This window comes from Mytilus californianus, unplaced genomic scaffold, assembly GCF_021869535.1.
Source record: "Mytilus californianus isolate M0D057914Y unplaced genomic scaffold, xbMytCali1.0.p SCAF_7, whole genome shotgun sequence".
NCBI classification, from domain to species: Eukaryota; Metazoa; Mollusca; class Bivalvia; order Mytilida; family Mytilidae; genus Mytilus; species Mytilus californianus.
The window spans coordinates 77,260,831-77,279,638 of NW_026262723.1; the positions used below are offsets into that span (position 1 = coordinate 77,260,831).

An 18,808-nucleotide genomic window follows, 5' to 3' on the forward strand; every position below is an offset into this window, starting at 1 on the left:
GTAAACTCAGACTGTACATTTGTATCTACATTTGTACATATTAACTGCAAAATAACGTGTCCTTTAATCAGTAAAATACGGAAAAATGAAGAAAGCAATTCTCATTATTTGGCTCTGGATACTGTCTTTTGATCATAAAAAAGCTTCTGCCCATATTTCATAAAATTTTATGATGTTTTGACAAAGATATTGATTGATGACTGAAAACTTTTACCATGCACAGACTGTTTCAAGTCTATTTATCAAAAACAATACGGGAAATAATATATTCAAAATTTTGCTCTGGATATTGTGTTTTGGTTATAAATAAGCTACTGTCCAAATTTCATAAGATTCTATGAAGGTTTGTCAATTAAAGTCACGGATGTCTAAAAAAATGAACTACACGGAGACTGGACATAATAATTGAATGTTGACGCTATAATTGATAGGTCTCCCTTCCGCGGCATAAATGTGGCAGGCTCGACAATAAGGAGATGTGGAGTGATTGCCAATGTGACAACATTCCACCAGAGACCAATATAACTAATAGGCAATCACTATTTGTGTATTAGACCCAGTTGAAACTAAAGACCTATCGTCAATTACAAATACATATGCAACACAAAAAAAAAAATATATAGTGTGGTGATATATGAAGACAAAGTATTGGTGGCCTTCGGCTGTTTTCTGCTCTTTGGTCGTTGTTGTCTCTTCGACTCATTCCCCATTTCCATTCTCAATTTTATTGATACACATGAATTAGTAAAATATATATTACTCCAGTGTTAAACAGTGCTATCCAGACAGACGTACGGTGACCTATAGTTGTTAATATCTGTGTCATTTGGTCTCTGGAATGATGTCTCATTGGCAATCATACCACATCTTCTTATTTTTATATATATAGCGAAGTTTTTACTAGTGGTTACCCGGCTATACAGGACCCTAAATAAAACAATGCATGGCGATCATGCTCACCACAATCTATTCCAACAAAGAATTTCCCAACAAATGAGGAATTTTCAAAATATATAACAGTATTGAAATAATACCGATGAATGAAGAATAATTTTAAAGATTCCCGGCATTTTAACTTGTTTTCCAATAAGTTATCTCCCTTTAAACGGGCACCTTGCCGCTAGGGTATCGCTCAAGCGTAACTAATAACCAGTATACACAAATATCCATATATTTATGTTGTTATCTTATTTAAATGTATTGGCGGGTAGGTAATAAAAACTTACTGTCAGAATGACTGGGAAATCAGCAGGACGGAAAGAAAATAAACAGATTTTTCAACAGTTATCGCCGGTTACATCGAAATGTTTAGCTATGGTTGTGTCGCTTGTTGTTGAGGCTAAAGCTGTAAATGGAAAGGAAATATTTGACGATTTTCAACTTCGGAATAGTACTTGTTATTGGAATTCTGCATTATCTGACAGCATAAAAAATCTTCAATATTTGGGATTTTTAGAACCAAATACAATTTTACTCGGTGGAACTGATGTATGTTTGGAAAATCTGAGAATGGCATGGGGTAGAAGAGTTCTAAATGATCCACACAACTGCAGGATTGAGAAAATTGGTAAGTTTTAGGAAGATATTTTATATATATGTCATAGAAAATACATATTAAAAGTAAAAATGACATTTTAATTAAGCTGATTTATAAATTTATATTTTCACTTGAATTTGGTAAAAATTTACAAATTGTCCTTTTTTTTTATTATTTACTAAGCATCTGTATAAAGTTCCCAACATTAATCTTTATGCGTCACTCGTTTATCAGAAACATTAGTTTGTATGACTCAAATCTCATGGATCATTACATAAAGACATTACAGTACAATTTTTCAATATGCATATATTTATATTAATATTTAATATAAATGTGGTTTCATTTTTGTAACAATGTGAAAACAATACATCAAAGATACTTTGTACCAGGCTTATAATTTGGTATGCCAATTATTGGTTTCGTCTACACAAGACTCATCAGTTGCACTTGAATCAAACTAGTTTCAAAGCCAAATCAAATATTGAAAAAAGTTGAAGAAATTATTGCGTGCATTTCTTATTGCTATTTTTAACGAATGAACAAAAATGTGAGTTTAATGATTTACATAAACTTTTAGATTTTGATGTTAACACAATTTGTCCTTACATGTACTTAAAAATGAAGTTGTTACAGAATTCATAATCATTCAAAAGCTACATGTGTATCTCTGTCTTTTTCTCGCATTTAACAATTCCTTTTTAGAAGAATTTCAGGGGGAAAAAAAATAGAAAAATGAGAAAAATTTTTAATATTCATAAAACTACATGTAACTATTATTCTTAAATGATAAGTAGGAAATACAGAGTAAAAGATATTGGTTTACTAAATTTTACAGATTTGATAGGTTCTATTAAAAAAAAAATTTTTTGTAGTAAATTATATTGTTTCAAATTAAAAACAAGTTTAAAAAATTAATTTATTTATAAGAACCATATGTCAAAAATCACTTTGATGTTTATATTTGTATTGACCATAAAAATTGTAAACAAATCAAACAAAAGAGGTTCATTAGAACATAAATTAGATTATGGTATTAACACCTTGTTAAAATAATAGCCAGAAGGTCAGGATGTTCCATTTCCCTATAATTGTCTGAATTGGATTATTTGTTTACACTGTAAGATAACATATCTGTTCAATCATCAAAGATTGAATGTATCTACCCAGAGGCCAGGTGTAGATTTCTCTTACTATTAGACTAGTACATCAAGTTCTGTTATTTATATACCAGTTATTTTATTTTATGACAGGGCAGGTATGTTATCAATAGATTTGTCCTCAATATAATTATATATTTGTATAATTTAAAGACACACCTGCATCTGGTCTTATTTTGCATAAATCTTAATAATAATATGGAAAAACAATGACAAAAAATGATTATTCCAAATGTATATATACACACAGGAAGTTATCAGCACAGCTAAAGGTAAAATTTATATTTAGAGAGAATTTATTTAAAAGTTTAATTGTTTATGGTGTCTGTGTATAGAACATAATTTATTCTGTTTTCTTAAATTTAAAGTTGGATTATTTTTTTATGGTTGATGGAAAACTTTATTTTCTTTTAGTTTATAATCTTTGCATATTTTCAGTTTAAAAACAAATGGTAAATGATCATTAAGTTAGTATGGAGTGGTACAAGTAGCTATTTTGATCACATATTTCTACCTGGACCCGTTACTTTGATCTTAAATTATTGATAGTCATATGTCTTTGGCATGCAGGGTAAGGACAAAAGGAGAATGCAAGATATAAAGTAAATCACACAGCATGAAATAGACATCTACCATATATCCATAATGTACTTAAAGTATTATCCAGTTAATGGATTAGACAGTTCGCACCTGTCAGTTTTGTCACCTGTCACTTCAAAGTATTATCACCTACTGTCTCTGTCTAATTGCTAAATAAACCTTCATCACTTAGTTAGGTAGAAAATGTGAGCAATTTCACATGTATGTCAACTACAGGTTAAAGTTATTATTGACAAATCAAATCACTTTTAATTATGTTGTGACAGTTATTTGGTTAATTGATATTCACATGTTTATTTAATTTACATGTTAATTTATGCAATTAATACATTAGATTTATGTTCCTTTCAAAGCAGATGGCCATCCAATTTAAAAATATTAATGTTGTATCTGCTTCAGAAAAGATGTGTTTGAAATGCATGAAAACCATGTATGATGACAAAGAATTAAAATTATGCAGAATTTATTCACCATTTTTCTTATACAATCGATAATTTATTTATGATAACACATGTCTGTGAATGCTTTTGAATACAAATATGACATTAATTGTTGGATTGATGTATGTAGTAAGTTGCTACAAGCAATAACATAATCCTTACTGCAGATAGAATATTCAAGATAGTTACATTAGATACAGAAATCTCCCTTCCTATGATAGTTGGCATAGTATTTGAAATTTTTCCAAGTTTACCACATTTTGAAGGATAGTTGTTGATTAAATATGTAATGAAGTGAAATAACAGGATTTATTGGATGTTAGTTCCAATTAGAAATATTACTTTGTACTTATACACTGATAATAGAATTCCTCACTTTTAACGAACAGTTTTATATCTTAAACAGATGGTACACAAGAAAAAAGTTTAGATGTTTGTAAAAGAACAAACTAACGTAACAATGCAGTCAAAATTGGTTGTGATAACAATGAGATAGCAAATTCTTTTTAGTTTTATGAAATTTGCATTCTTTAGATATTTTTGCAAGCAATTTTTCACTGCTTTTAGTAAGGTAAAATAAAAAAAAATACTCCAAGGAAAATGCAAAATGGAAAGTCCCTTATCAAATGGCAAAATCAAAAGCTCAAACACCTCAAACGAATGGAAAACAACTGTCATCATGGTCATATACCCGACTTGGTACCGGCATTTCCATGTGTAGAAAATGGTGGATGAAACCTGGTTTTATAGCTAGCTAAACCTCTCACTTGTATGACAGTCACATAAAATTCCATTATATTGATGGATTTTTTTGGCAATACATTGTATTAATGAATTTCACCTCTAGAAATTTCCGATAGCATCATGGCAAGTTAGAAAATTATCAAAAACTATAGTTTTGCATCATGGTATTCCAAGTTTTATGACTCAACATTGGGGAAACTATTTTGGATAGGTAAGCCAAAAAATTGTTCAATTAGGGTACCTAGGTTTTTAAATGGAAACCTCTTCCAATCAATATAATGCCAAGTCAAATGTAAAAACACCAAAATAAGACACATGTGTAAAAATATTTCAATAATAATCTGTCTCTTAACATTTAGATTGCCAATATCTGATGTTTTAACATGTTTTTTATTGAAATAAGCTTGGATTATGACTTTATATTGAGTAAGACATGGTCAGAACGACGATCAATACATGTTAAATCACATGCAGATTTACTGTCAAATTTATTGGTATAGTTCTAATATCTTGTACTTATCCTTGTCAAATATTATGGATAGGACCTACAATATATTTATTTGTAAAGTCATCAAGATAGCGTTTGTACATTAATCCTAACCCATTTACATTGACATTATGGTTATCTTTGGGTTATACCTCTATTACAAAAGACTGCTATCCTTCCCTGATCTTTGAAGCTTTCATGTAAATGCATATATTACATGTAGGTGCTTGTTTGCCTTAGGTGTGGGCACTCAAAATCCATTTTCTTTTTTGTGATAATGCCAAAATATTTTGTGATTTCTTTGCCTATATATCATAGGAAAAAACTCTTTTACTGTAAAATATAGTTAAATAAAATATAACTCTTTTGTCAGGATGCATTTTCAATTGCTTCTGTTTAGTATTGTGATTTTTTGTGTGTGTACAGATGCATATGTTTCACCAATCCTCTGTCTGTTTTATCACTAGTGTAGATAAGTAGCTATCTGTTTATTTATTCATCTAGTACCATTCACTTTTCCATCACACATTAAATTTGCTTTTTCATTTGTTTCTCTTTTGAACTGGTTTACCGGGTTAAGTCAGAACATTAGGTGTATAACCACTAATTAAAAGAATTAGCAACCGCCATGAAAAAGCAAACAGTGCTGAAAGTGGTGTTAAAATACCAATCAATCAATAAAAGTCCTGGCATGAGAACATGCCCTTTTAGAAAATAGTACATGTGCATTTTAATACAAAAAAGCTCCTTCTTTTTGGTGTAACTTGTAAACCCTAAAAGTATTGAAATAACTTTGTATCAAATGATAATGGATAATTTTCATTTGTGAATACAATTTCATTGAACAATTAATATTGGTATGTCAGAAAGTGCAAATATACAGCACAATTCCTGCTTAAAGTTCCTTAATAATAATCTTAACTTCTTGGAACTGGTTGAGTTCCTTAAATGCAATTTAATATATGCTGATTTGGTTAAAGGACCATTTCAGCAAGCACATAGTTTTTATCCCAATTGAACGAGTTGGATGAGGGATCACAAACCTGGAGATGCAGGTTAGGCAAAAGAATTAAAAGGGACATAAATTAGTTGTTGTACCCAATAACATCAATTCAAGGCCACGTGACGAGACAGTTGTGACTATTATACAGAGTTGTCTATTATTGGTCTAGTTCATAAATCTAATCTATTCAATAAGGTGAATGTCATCTCAGAAGCAATTTTCTGCATATTAATTACAACAGTTGGTACATGTCATTTTTAATGCCATAAATTTTATCAAATGTATTCATAAGTTATAAATATGCCATCTATTGAGAATCAATGGAGTTCTTCATTTACAAGTATTGAGATGGAAATAAAAAAAAAAAACTTGATCCACAAATTTAGTCATATAAACAGCTAAAGAAGGACAAATTTTATGAAGGTTCATAAACATTGAGAAATGCATATATTTAGAATTTTTCTTTCAGAATAACAATGGTATCATAAACTTATAAATACATAATGACAACCAACTTAAATGCACATCTTTTAGCCCCCTTGTGGATAGTTATCTCATTGGTAATCTTAACAGGTCTCCTTATTTGTATATTAAAAATATTAAAAAAATTACAATACCACAACCTTGCACCATTCATGTGAAATTTCATAAGGTTTAAAAGTAAAATTATACTGATGATTTAATTTGTCTTAAATGCACAATATCAAAGTGTGAAAGGTGATCGTGAATATGTTATAATTGCCTGCAGATACAGTAAGTGTGTTAGCCATACTATCAGTACTAAAAGTGGCATATGATTAGTACCTATAGTGCCATACTAATTACTTTAATTGTCATTGCAGGAGATATTGGTAATATAACCATGCAGGAGGTGCCACAGAATCATTTTATTCCCCTTCCAGAAATCCTCTGTCTCATTATCCTTGACCTCAACAACAAACAGATCCTAGCAACAGTAGATATCATACAGGCACAGCTAAAAAAATGTTACCAAGGGACACAGTTACCAAGCAACCAGCTGGTATATGAAACCTTGCATAACTTGATTCAAGAAAGGAAAATTTTTCATACCGGTATGTACAGGGTATTTTTGTTTCATTTTAGGTATAAATACATGCATACATGTATGAACTATTCATCTTATTAAATAAACTGACTGGATGGTATTGTAATTTAACTGTTATAAGACTCTGGGGGTATTTTCTTACTTGTGATCAGTTACCAGTCTTACACTGAAACTACCAGTTCTTGCAATTTCATTAGTCAATATTTTGGCAAAATAAAATATCTCTATAAAGTAAACTTTTTACTACATGTACATTACTTATCGTGAGTGCCTGGAGAGAACCAACAACCCTCTACAGGAAATCTGGTAATCCTAGTCAATTAAGATTCGGAGTTGCTTATTATGGGAAGCTAATTGTATGTAAATGAAACTGAAATGAAAATAATATTACAACTACAAGTCTATATATCTTATCATCAGTAATTATTTAAACAGTTTTATTTACCAGTACATGTATTAGACATGAAAGAAGGTTGATTTCCTGCATACAAACTAGAAATAAAAACATCTTGGAAACTTCAAATTAGAGTAAAGAGTTTACTAATCTCAATTACCAAAGATTAGCAATCGCTGTCCTGATCAGAGTAGAACCAAAAGATCTATCATTTAAAAAATGATATTTAAGTCTTTTCTGGACATGTTCATTTAGTCCTTATTGTGTAAAATCTAAGATTGTAACACCAAAATTTTGGAGATAAGAAACTCAAATTTCTGATTTAAATTGAGTAGATCTGATTTGTAATAAAATTTTTAATTGATATATAGAATTTCTTAATTATTTTACTTCTAAAATTTCCAACTCAAGGATAAAGTAGAAAAATATTGAGAAATTTGACAATAAAAGCCATGGGTGAATATAGAATACACCTGAGATGTTTGCAGGTGAGAAAGTTTCCTTTGTTGATAGGATGTCGATTTAGTGGATTTCCAATTCAGGATCAGAGAGCATATGTTTCAATTAAAAAAAAGGGGTCAGAGTTCGGGTTTAAAGTTCTCACTGTAATAAAGTCTAGAGAAAATACCTTACATGGCATTGACAAATGGATTACTATTATCTAAATAATCAGTTACAACAATATTTTCACACATAATTGATGCAAGTTTATGAATTCAATAAAGGTCTCCTTTCTCAAAATTCAAATTTACTTAAAGGATTCTTTTGCAGAGTAAATAAAATTTTGAAAGCAATTACATATTGAATACGAAAAATACATAGATCAATGGCAAACTAATGATGGTTTAAACTACCAGGTAATTGAGTCTAAATCGACTGGATGTTTTAGTTACTGGAGAATTTTTAAATTTACGATTTGCAAACACAGGAAATGTAGATGTCTATGTTATTGTTAGTTGATAGTTGATAGTTTGTTGTTTTATTTTCAACATCTCTGTAAACTTTGATGTTTCTCCATATGACATAGGACAAACAAATGCTTAGGAAAGACCTTTGGGAGAAAAAGGTGTTTGACTTTTTTATCAGCATGATTTTGATCTATAGCAATGTTTATAAGCATAAATATGTTTACCTGATTAGGTTGTATAATTTCAAGAGCTGCAAATCAGAATGCAGTAATGCTACTCACAATTTAACCATATTTTGTTTTCACAGAATAGTTCATCATTATGATACTTTCATGATGATCATGAATTGATGATGGTTGCTTTTGACATTGGAAGCATAATAAATGCATCTTGTGTGTGTACACTGATCACATTTTAAAAACTATGATAATAAGGCCTGTTGTCATTATCCAAGTTTTTCTTATTATAAAAGTTAAACTTAAAATCTCTGTGTCACCCAGAGTAAAGACAAATTGGAAATAACTTATTCAACAAAAACTATGAAAGATACAGAGGATCAACACTATTTTCCTTAATGGAAATTAAAAATGATAAAGAAACAATACATCGATTATTAATTTGAAAATTTGAGTCAAAAGTGAATTAAGGTGGTACATAACACTACAGGGAGATAACTCTTTAAAAATCAGCTGAACATTTTAATCACTGTTAAGGAAATATTAAGCTTCTCAACAATCAAAATTAGTGTTTGTCAAACTGCTATATCTCCAATGAAATTTTTCGGATAAAGTGGGTGGTTCTGGTATTTTGAAATTTTTATATTTTTGTCAAAGGGTCAAAGTAAATATTTTAGTCAAAATTTTATGAAAATTAAAGGAGCCAAATTAATTTTAGTCAACGTGTTTGGTACCACCTTAAAGAATAAACAAACAACAAATGTTTAAGAAGTTTGAAAAAAATGGACCAAGATATGATACATCATTATCTGAGAATGTGATTCAGTTGGTTGCATTTTATGCCGTTCTGCTTTAAACATGCATTTTCCTATGCTTTTAACGTATTGACCTTTGTTAAAGCATACTAAAATATGGCCTTGTTTTTTATTTATAATAACAAACATAAATTTGTAATTGATGTTTATTAAGTTTATGTTTTTACAATTGGATACCCATCCATGGTCTATAAACTTTAGAAAAGGCAGTTGTTGATGTATTGGTGGTTTTGATTACCAACTCTCCAATTTGTTTTCTGTGATTTGTAATAAAAATATAAATTGAATGCTTGTGAATATGGATTTTATGATGAGTTAATGGTCCCTGTGGTTTTTATAGCTCATTCATTTGCTAAAAATAAGATTGTTTTGATACATATCTTTTTTTATTAACTTGTTATATTTGTTTATATAAAAATCAATAAACATGGTTTGCTCAAACACATTATTTTAATTACAAATATTGTGGTTGGATTGTAATTGTTTGGTTTTTTTTTTTGGTTCATCTGAATGTCAATGAAACTTTTACCTCAGAATAAGATATATCTGAACTACCATGGTGGTCTGAAGGTATCAAGCTTGCCTTGAGTGTAGGAAGTCATGGTTTCAATTTTTGACTGAGTCTAATCAAAAGACTTAAAAATTGTCATTTGCTGCTCTGCTACATGTATAAATGGAAGTAGGATTTCAATGATTGTCTGACTGGTTGTCAGAACAATATGTCCTTGACAGTAGGGTAACAAGTTTTCATATAGAAGGTTATCATGGTAACTGGCATGTAAATTGTGTTTTGCATGTTGACTTTCCCCATGTAGAACAAAGCAAGATATGTTCACATTTATGACATAACATGCTATCATCTTTGATATATATGTGTTTGTGTAATATTTGCCATTGTACAGAAAGCATCAATCAATCAAATATGTCTGTCTTTTGTGATACAAAGTAGTAGCTAAAACTGCTTTTTCTGACACACAAAAATCAAATGTGACGGAAAAGAAATACAATATCAAGACATGAAAGTCTAATATAATTTGTTTGAATGTTATAATGTACCTTTTCAAATTCCTTCATTCATATCTCCCATTGCTATTGTAAAAGAAATTTAGAATATCAGTGAATAGTAATTCTGTCATTAGCAACAGTTGCTGTGTAAAATTTTAGGTTTTTATGTCAATTTCCTTTTCACCAATTGTTAACTTTTGCAGTAGTCTCAGGTAAAAATAAGCTTAAAAGTCAACAATGTCTTTCATGGTGGTGCAAAAAAAAAATCTTTTATTTTCATTTATTTTGATCATATATTAATCTTTAAGCAGGAAGAGGTTTTGAAGAATCCATTTGATAATAAATTATTAGCACTCATTTGAATTGTCAAGCAATTCTCAATCTGTCAACTAAGATGAAAAAGCAGAGTGAAAATTATTTATGAGTGGTTTTTAAAAAGATATTATACAAAATTAATATTCTGTTATTTGTTCGTTATTTTTCAAACATTGAAAGAGTCACTTTTGGGAAATTGTCTAACCATCTGACAATTCATTCTGATTCATTCAGACAAATATTTGTGGGGTTTCTGATGCAATTATCACAAAACTTCTACTAAAATTTGTTTATTAGTTTGGCAGATTTTATTTTAGACCAGGAATTTTTTGTTAATTTGGATGCTTTATCTGTGTGCATTATAATTTTACATACAGTGTTAACTTAACAGTGTAATGTATTTTCAGGTAGTGGATACTTTGTGGTTACGCCTGATACCCTCAGACTCCCGGTTGACCTACCTTCGCCAAGTTTGCCACCTCAACACAATCCAATGTATCTACCAGTATCTAGAAATCAAATGATATGTGATCGAAGAATGTCACCTTTCACAGTTCCCATGACAACAGTTGCTATGACACAGACTTTACCACCAGTTAGATCTATTTCTTGCCAAGTGAGCATAGCCAATCAAAAACGAGCTAGCACACCAGAACTAAAGCTAGAAGAGACAGATAAACCAAGATTACATCGTAGCCACAGTGCTCGTAGACACAAGGAAAAGAATCAGAATGACCCAGAATCATTGAAAAAGAATGTATCAGTAAGAGCCCAAGATGACTGTTTAACAAATAAAGATGTCAATGTTATGAAGAGTAACCTTAATAAAGTCAAGGAAAAGGGTATGTATAAGAGTTATATGACTGTCAATCAACTCAGTGCTGTGAAAACGACCCTCATTTGGTAACTTGAATTTTACAACAGTACTAAAATAGAAAAGGAGAAGGTATATTTTGGAGCTTGTTCAGCCCCAGTAACTTCAAAGATAAAAGAAAATTTGTAACATATACATTATTATATAAACCACTAAATTAAATTTTCATTCAATGAAAAATGAATTTTAGAAAATGTAGATTTTAGCATAGGCACAATTTGACTGTTATAAAAGTGCATTAATATTCATGGCTGCCTTAAGGATGAAATGCAAATACCTATAAAACAAATATAGCAATGTTGTTTTTTTTCAAGTACACTGATCAAACATTCAATTTTGCAATGTGAAGAAATTTAGAAATTTATTTTTGTTAGGACCCATTAGACACCAAATTGTTCCTTTTCTTTTGTACTATATTAGGAAGTATAAAATGACAACTTGCATCTATATATCATAATGTTCTGACACTTTTTTGATATGACTTTGGTAAAAGTTTTGAAGTCAGTCAGGAGTTACTTATGTCTCAATGATTTATATATTAAATCAAGGCTCTTTATGATCCTATATTATACCTCATTATGTCATAGGGTTTATGCATATTTAATCTTTTATTTGAAGATTTGCATTTACATAAGAAAGTAAAAGGGTTTGGTGGTTAATCTTTTGTGGTTTAAATACTCTCAATGCATGTATTAACTATTCAATTATACAATGATGAGAATTGACTCGTTTCCCACTAGAAAGAATTCAGATTGAAAGAGATACTATACCCTCTTATCCAGGATTGAAAAAGTTTTCCCAGCAAGACAACTTGTTAACACCATTTTAAAAGAAAAAGGACTTCAAGAACTTATTCATCACCATGCTAATCTTTTTAATAAAAGAATTAATTAGAATTTAAAGCTGTTGTAGCAGTAAACTGGTGTTTATGACAAACCAGGCTTCAATAAGCAAATATAAAAGATGTTTTACAGATGTAGAAACTTTTGTCAATGATAACGATGGGATTGAATTATAAGCTTTAACTGGTCAATATACTGAGTTTGAAAGTATCTGTTGAAAAATTGGAATCAGGAAATTTTTAAAAACATTAAATGTTGAATATCCTATTCATGGTTTCAGGTATAGAGAATCATTTTATAAATAGGGTAGCCACTTAAGGGGGGAAATTTTGTTTTTATTATTTTCTAGTCCTATAGCTTTATTTTAACATTTTGTTTATATGAACCTTATAAACTCAATTCATTATGCATAGCATGTCCTAGCACATACCATGGAAGTATTATATTGACTTTTACTCCATGCACATACCATTTTAGCTGTAGGGAATTTTATGAATTTGATGTATAAAAGCTATAACTAATGAATTGGTATCCTGTTTGATAACAAGGATAAAAATTCTACTTCTAACCCATAAAATTTTGAATAAAATTTGTGATTTCTTTGTTAATGGAAAATCTTTAAAGTTTATTAGTTGGAGTCAGTCATTTTAGTAAAGTGTGAAGTTATTAAGGGTGTCATGGTTTGATGAATGAGGGTTTAATCTCTATCTGATATCCACACTGTTTTGTAAGAAAGTTATTTTCTTCTTTTTTTTTTGGGGGGGGGGGGGGGGGGGGAGGGGGGGACATAAAAACTGTGGATCTCACACAAAGAAAACAGGGAAACAAATACAGGTTTATTGTTATGTTAGTCTATTGAAAAAGGAATATTGAATTATTTGAATTTACAAAACCTGCATACATGTTTAATTATTCTTGTGTTTTAAAATATTTTCATAACATGTATACGAATTAAACCAAAATAAAAAAAATAAATCATAAATCGATCAGCACATATTCAAGTAAAATTTAAATGAAATATTTTCAGTATTTAAATACTCATTGAAATATATGATAAATTTCTATTTTATTTTTAAAACACTTATTTGTGCCATATTTTGATGGATTATATTACTTCATAATTTATTCATGCATGCATTCCTACTGTTTGTAAAAACACCTGTCACATCTGCTTACATCACATTATATAAAACACCATTGTATTGGTTGAAAGTAAAAGTTTTAGCCAATGACATTAAGTTATTTGTATCACAGGTCTTTTACAGTCCTTTTTGCACAAAATTTGAAATACAAAAAACTACATGGTTACAATTGACCTCTTGTAAAATTTATTAAAAAAAATGAACAAGAGAGAGATAACATGTGGGAGTATAGTAATTGGTTTTAGGAGTAAAACTGAAAACAATGGAGGTAGGGATATGTATTCATTGTTTTTGTATTCAAGTCCATTTGTCTTAGGGGGTATATTACCTTATATCACATGTATTTCAAAATCTGAGGAAGCCAGCTTTAGATAAGATGACTGCAACATTTAAAGCTGGGATTAATAGATTTACTAAATGTGTTAGTTGAAAAATATGTGCAGTTTAGAATTTTGGTATACAAAAATTCCTCTTCCTAAAAATTAATTTAAAATAAAAATAAAGTAGAAACATGATATAGTTGTGACAGCATGAAAAACAAATGAATAAGTAAATGTGACTTCAACAGTCAGCATAAATTTACATGGTACAGTAAAGAACATTCATAAAACAACTTAAAATTACTTCATTGAAAGGACCAAGGATTAGAGATGAAAAACAATCGTTCTTAGAACAACTTACTTCATTGAAAGGACCAAGGATAAGAGATGAAAAAAAATCATTGCTCTTTTTCCAATGCTTATTTGCAATTTTTAGAGAACTTGTCACATTGCAAAACATGTATTGGTTATGAACATAATCATTTAAATGTAAAGTGAATCAAACAATATATTCAGCTCTAACATTCAAATTAAATAGCTAATTGAACTACATGTATACAAGCTATAAGCAGTCTTTAATTTCTGTAGTTTGACTAAAATAAAGTATACAAATTCTGAAGAGCAGTTTGGAATGCAGGCTTGATATGTTTAATCAAAGATTCTTTCAGTTAACTTCAGTTTTTCTACTAAGATTCATGTTATTTTTTGTGGGGTAAAATTACGTAAATGTGGAATGTGTTCTTCCAAAAATTTGCAATGCCTTTTCATAATATTAAGTCATTAATAAAAGTTAATGAGATAATTTTAAACAGGAATGTTTCTGAAAAGATATCCTACATGTTATCTACTTGTTTCTGAAGTAACTATAAATCTAGACACGTGTGTATGTGAGTGCAGTGGTTTGAAGTTACAAATGAAAGTTTGTAGTAGGATGTCATAATATATATTCAAAACTGTTACAGGAAGGAAAATGCAATTAAGAAAAACAAAATTTACATAAAATAGCTTATAATCACATACAGCTCCAGCTGATAATAACCACATATTTTGAAAATATTATTGTGAAACCATTTTTTTTTTTTCAGGAGAAAAGAAGTCATTATTGTCCAAATTGTTTGGGAAGAAAAAAAAGACGGAAGAGGTTAAAAAAAAGTCTAAAGAACCAGAAACAAAAGATAAAAAACGTGAATATGCCACATTTTCTGGTCAGTTCCCACCACCTGAATGGTTGTGGTACCAAGATCAATGTAAAAAACAAGAAAGGACAAATAAGTGGGTGACACAACAATCTGGAATGGTTCTGATGTCTCATGGGCATTTATCTCATAAAATACATCGGCCGACATTTGAGATCAAGAAAGACCTACATCAGTGTAACAGTATTTCTCCCGTTACTCTTCCTACAGCAGTGTCCAGTAGTAAGCATCATAAATCTCATAAACAATCTCATAAAGTATCTCCCTCTGAAAAAGCACATACCTACCATGAAATTGAATCATTTAAAATGTGCAATAAAGCAAAAAAAATGCAGCAGCCACATTGTGTTCAAGAAATGCCACCAGCATCAAGGTTCCTTCCTATTAAAGAGTCTCAAGAAAAAAATCCAGATATCAGGGTCCGAAGATCAAAATCTTATAATCGTAAGTCAAACAGACATTCAGTTGATGTTGGATTACTTCGAAGACAACATGCTCACCGAGAGCTTCAACAAGATATTCAAAATGAACAATCAAGAGTAATGGGGTTGTCTCCCATGTATAGCTCAACACCAAGAGATGTTGAAAAGAGATGTATACAACCAAGTGGAGATTATGTAGATATGTGTTCTAGTCCCGTTCTACGTGAAGTTAATCGAACAGACCACAGATCCCACAGGAGAAGATCTAAACATTACAAAAGAATTGAGAATGACATTAACTATGAGCACCATGGTATATTGCCCCGTAAACACAGCAATATTGCTATGTCTCGAGATAGTGGTGTTAACTGTGTAGGTTTGTCAAATCCTTCCGAAAATAACAATGTTTTTTGCTATAATCAGTTAATGGACTATGAAAATGTAAAATCAAACAACTTACACAAAAGTTGGGAGATGCAAGTTAATACTCAACACAATGGTGAATTAAAGAAAAATGAAATCGTCTGTATTGCTGAAATCAATGCATGCGTTCCAGAGCATAATGATTATGTTGAAATAAACAGTATAGAAATGGCAAGAAGTGTGCCATCAGAAGTAAATGAAGACGCAAAGGAAAATCAGCCTTTTTCGAATAGAAGTGATGATATCGGATTAATGGACAGTAGTGAACAGAGTTATGACACAGTAATTTATAATAAAAGAATACAAGATGTATCTAAGGAAACAGAAAATTTGACTCTTGGTGATAGTGGATTTTACTCTCCTCGAGTAACAGAAGTTGAACTTGGTAAAAACAAAAACAAAGTGAAGGTGCCATTATACAAAAACTTAAGTTATGACCACCATGAACTGAACAATCTCAAAGATTTTCAGAAAGAAAAAATAGTGCTAAATAATGAATTCTACAAGGAGCCATCTCCTTCATCTGATTATCAAATTGTTGGTGTTGTGTAAATTAATGTTGTGATTGTGATAAGGGAGATAATTATCAAAATTTATAAAAGTACATGTACATGCACTCAAATATAAGCATGACAAAGTGAGAAGAAAAATGATTTCAATTCATATGATGGTTGTTTTTGTGCCCTACCTCCAATGTTGCTGGCCATATAAATTGTTTTTATTCCCCACCACAAATGTTGGTTAGCCATATTGATTTACCATTGACTATCTGGTTGATTTCTTAGACCTTTGTGAAGGATATAAATGGTATTTCACAAATACAAGTCTATTTATAATTATATTATACAATTATTTTCAACAACATTGTACTTATAAATAAGATGTGGTATGAGTGCCAATGAGACAACTCTCCATCCAAGTCACAATATATAAAAAGTAAACAATTATAGGTCAAAGTACGGCCTTCAACACGGAGCCTTGGCTCACACAGAACAGCAAGCTATTAAGGGCCCTAAAATGACTAGTGTAAAACAATTCAAACAGAAAAACCATTGGTCTAATCTATATAAAAAACAAGAAACGAAAAACACTTATGAACCACACCAACAACGCAACCACTGAACAACAGGCTCTTGACTGAGGACAGGTGAATACAAATGCAGTGGGTTTAAACGTTTTAACAGTCGCCGACCTTCACCCTAACCTGAGATAGTAACACTGCAACATAAAATGACACACTATTAAATATCAATTGAAATGGCTTAACTCGATCAAAAAGACGTATAAACAAAAACAAGTAAACATACACTGAACGAATAAGTTTGATCTATGACACAATATAAATACAATATTAATAAAAAAGATGTAGCAACAGTGTCAAAAAAACTAATACAGGCAAATTTAAATATAATAATTTTGTTGTTAGGAGTACGGAAAGATTTTTAAAAAAATTAATAAATTTGTTATTCACAGTACAAGTACAGAAGTGAAAATTTATCGTCATACTAAATACTTAACAATATTGGAAAGTGGCCTTGTTGAAGATGCACATTGAACTTGGGAGTGACAGGTTCTTTAGAGCCTCTAGATTAAGTCTTCCAGGGATGGAATCTGTTTTTTTTTTTAGATTAACATTTAGATATTGACATATTAGTGCATCCTGAGCATTATACATGTATAGCTAATGAGATGATTTTGAAAAACGAAGTGTGACTCCATGAAGGACATAGACAAAAACAACAACCAAAACTAAAGCTGTAAAGTAATCTCCAAAGCTTCTTCTTGGTTTTGACTTAGTTGAATTCCTGATGCTGCAAACTTAAAATTTGAACATATTGTGACATATAATGAGTGGAAGATTATTATTGATTTTTTAGGTCACCTTGTTGAAGGTCAAGTTTACAGTTTTAAAAATAGAGACCAACTAGTGTATAAAAAGTGTTTCTATACCATAACTTGAGAACCTTTGTTTGAATAAGAGCCAAAATTTAACATACAGTCACATATTATAAGAGGAAGACCCCAATCAATTATGATGTCAATATGTCTAAGGTTTTTGTCACACATATAGACCCAAATCACTGCAAAAAAGAGGTTTCTGTATGACAACCAAGAATATAACTTCGGATTGGAACTAAACTTAAATATGTAATATGAGAAAAATCCATGAGTTTGAGATCAATTTTTCCAATTAGTTAGGTGATGGATACAAAAAGACCCAAATCAGTGCAGAAATCAGTTTTTGATAACTCTAGAACTTTCTGAAATAGAGTTGCAGAAACTAAGAATAGATACTTTGTGCAGAAATGGAGAGGTTGGATAACTGAAGAACCTTACTTTGAACAGAACCAAATTTGTTATATATATAAGATCACAGATTATAAGGAACATTTCTATTCATTATGAGGTCAATACTTCAAAAGTCAAGAAGCATGGTTATAGTTACAGACATCTGCTTTAAATTGTTACCTGAAAGGCGAACTAGTGTAATGGTCTACCTCGGCGAGAAAACAAGTACAGTTACAGTATTTTCCTGCCTTCATATTAACAAGTTTTGTTTAAATAAACTCTTGTGATGAGGAAAATTTAGTAAATGTATGTGAAATATGTGAGTTTGCTTACTAAGGTGCTTACATTTTAATAAGACATAAACTTTTAGACGACAAATTGTTCTAATTGTTATGAATTTTCAAGGAGCTTATATCTACTCTTTTAATAGTAACAATGATTGCCTATCAAATATCAGATGGTATACAATTCATTTTCTATCAATAAATCAATCTGAATGAAATACAGACCCAGTGTCCACGCTTCCCTAAAAAATAGAGCAAAGGGAGGACACGGAATTTTGTATTTTAATCAGATTGTCGATAACGTATTTTCATCACCACCAAAAGGTATGTTGTGATTGAGGTTGAATTCATACTTTGTTTGATTGT

The 18,808-nt window shown here is 30.3% G+C and overlaps 1 protein-coding gene across 1 annotated transcript; it reads left to right on the top strand.

Annotated features, from left to right (window-relative positions):
* The first annotated feature begins 1,135 nt into the window (after positions 1–1,135).
* On the top strand, positions 1,136–16,532 carry LOC127709025 (storkhead-box protein 2-like). Its single transcript, XM_052214307.1, has 4 exons — positions 1,136–1,567; positions 6,814–7,044; positions 11,058–11,492; positions 14,914–16,532. The coding sequence occupies exons 1-4, from the start codon at positions 1,234–1,236 to the stop codon at positions 16,419–16,421; spliced, it is 2,508 nt and encodes an 835-aa protein (XP_052070267.1). The 5' UTR covers positions 1,136–1,233; the 3' UTR covers positions 16,422–16,532.
* The last annotated feature ends 2,276 nt before the right edge of the window (positions 16,533–18,808 follow it).

Bases quoted from the DNA above. Each gene is read 5' to 3' on its own strand.
- LOC127709025 (XM_052214307.1), top strand. From the start codon at position 1,234: ATGACTGGGAAATCAGCAGGACGGAAAGAAAATAAACAGATTTTTCAA. The intron at 7,045-11,057 runs GTATGTACAGGG...ATGTATTTTCAG, and splicing joins AAGGAAAATTTTTCATACCG to GTAGTGGATACTTTGTGGTT. The intron at 11,493-14,913 runs GTATGTATAAGA...TTTTTTTTTCAG, and splicing joins TAATAAAGTCAAGGAAAAGG to GAGAAAAGAAGTCATTATTG.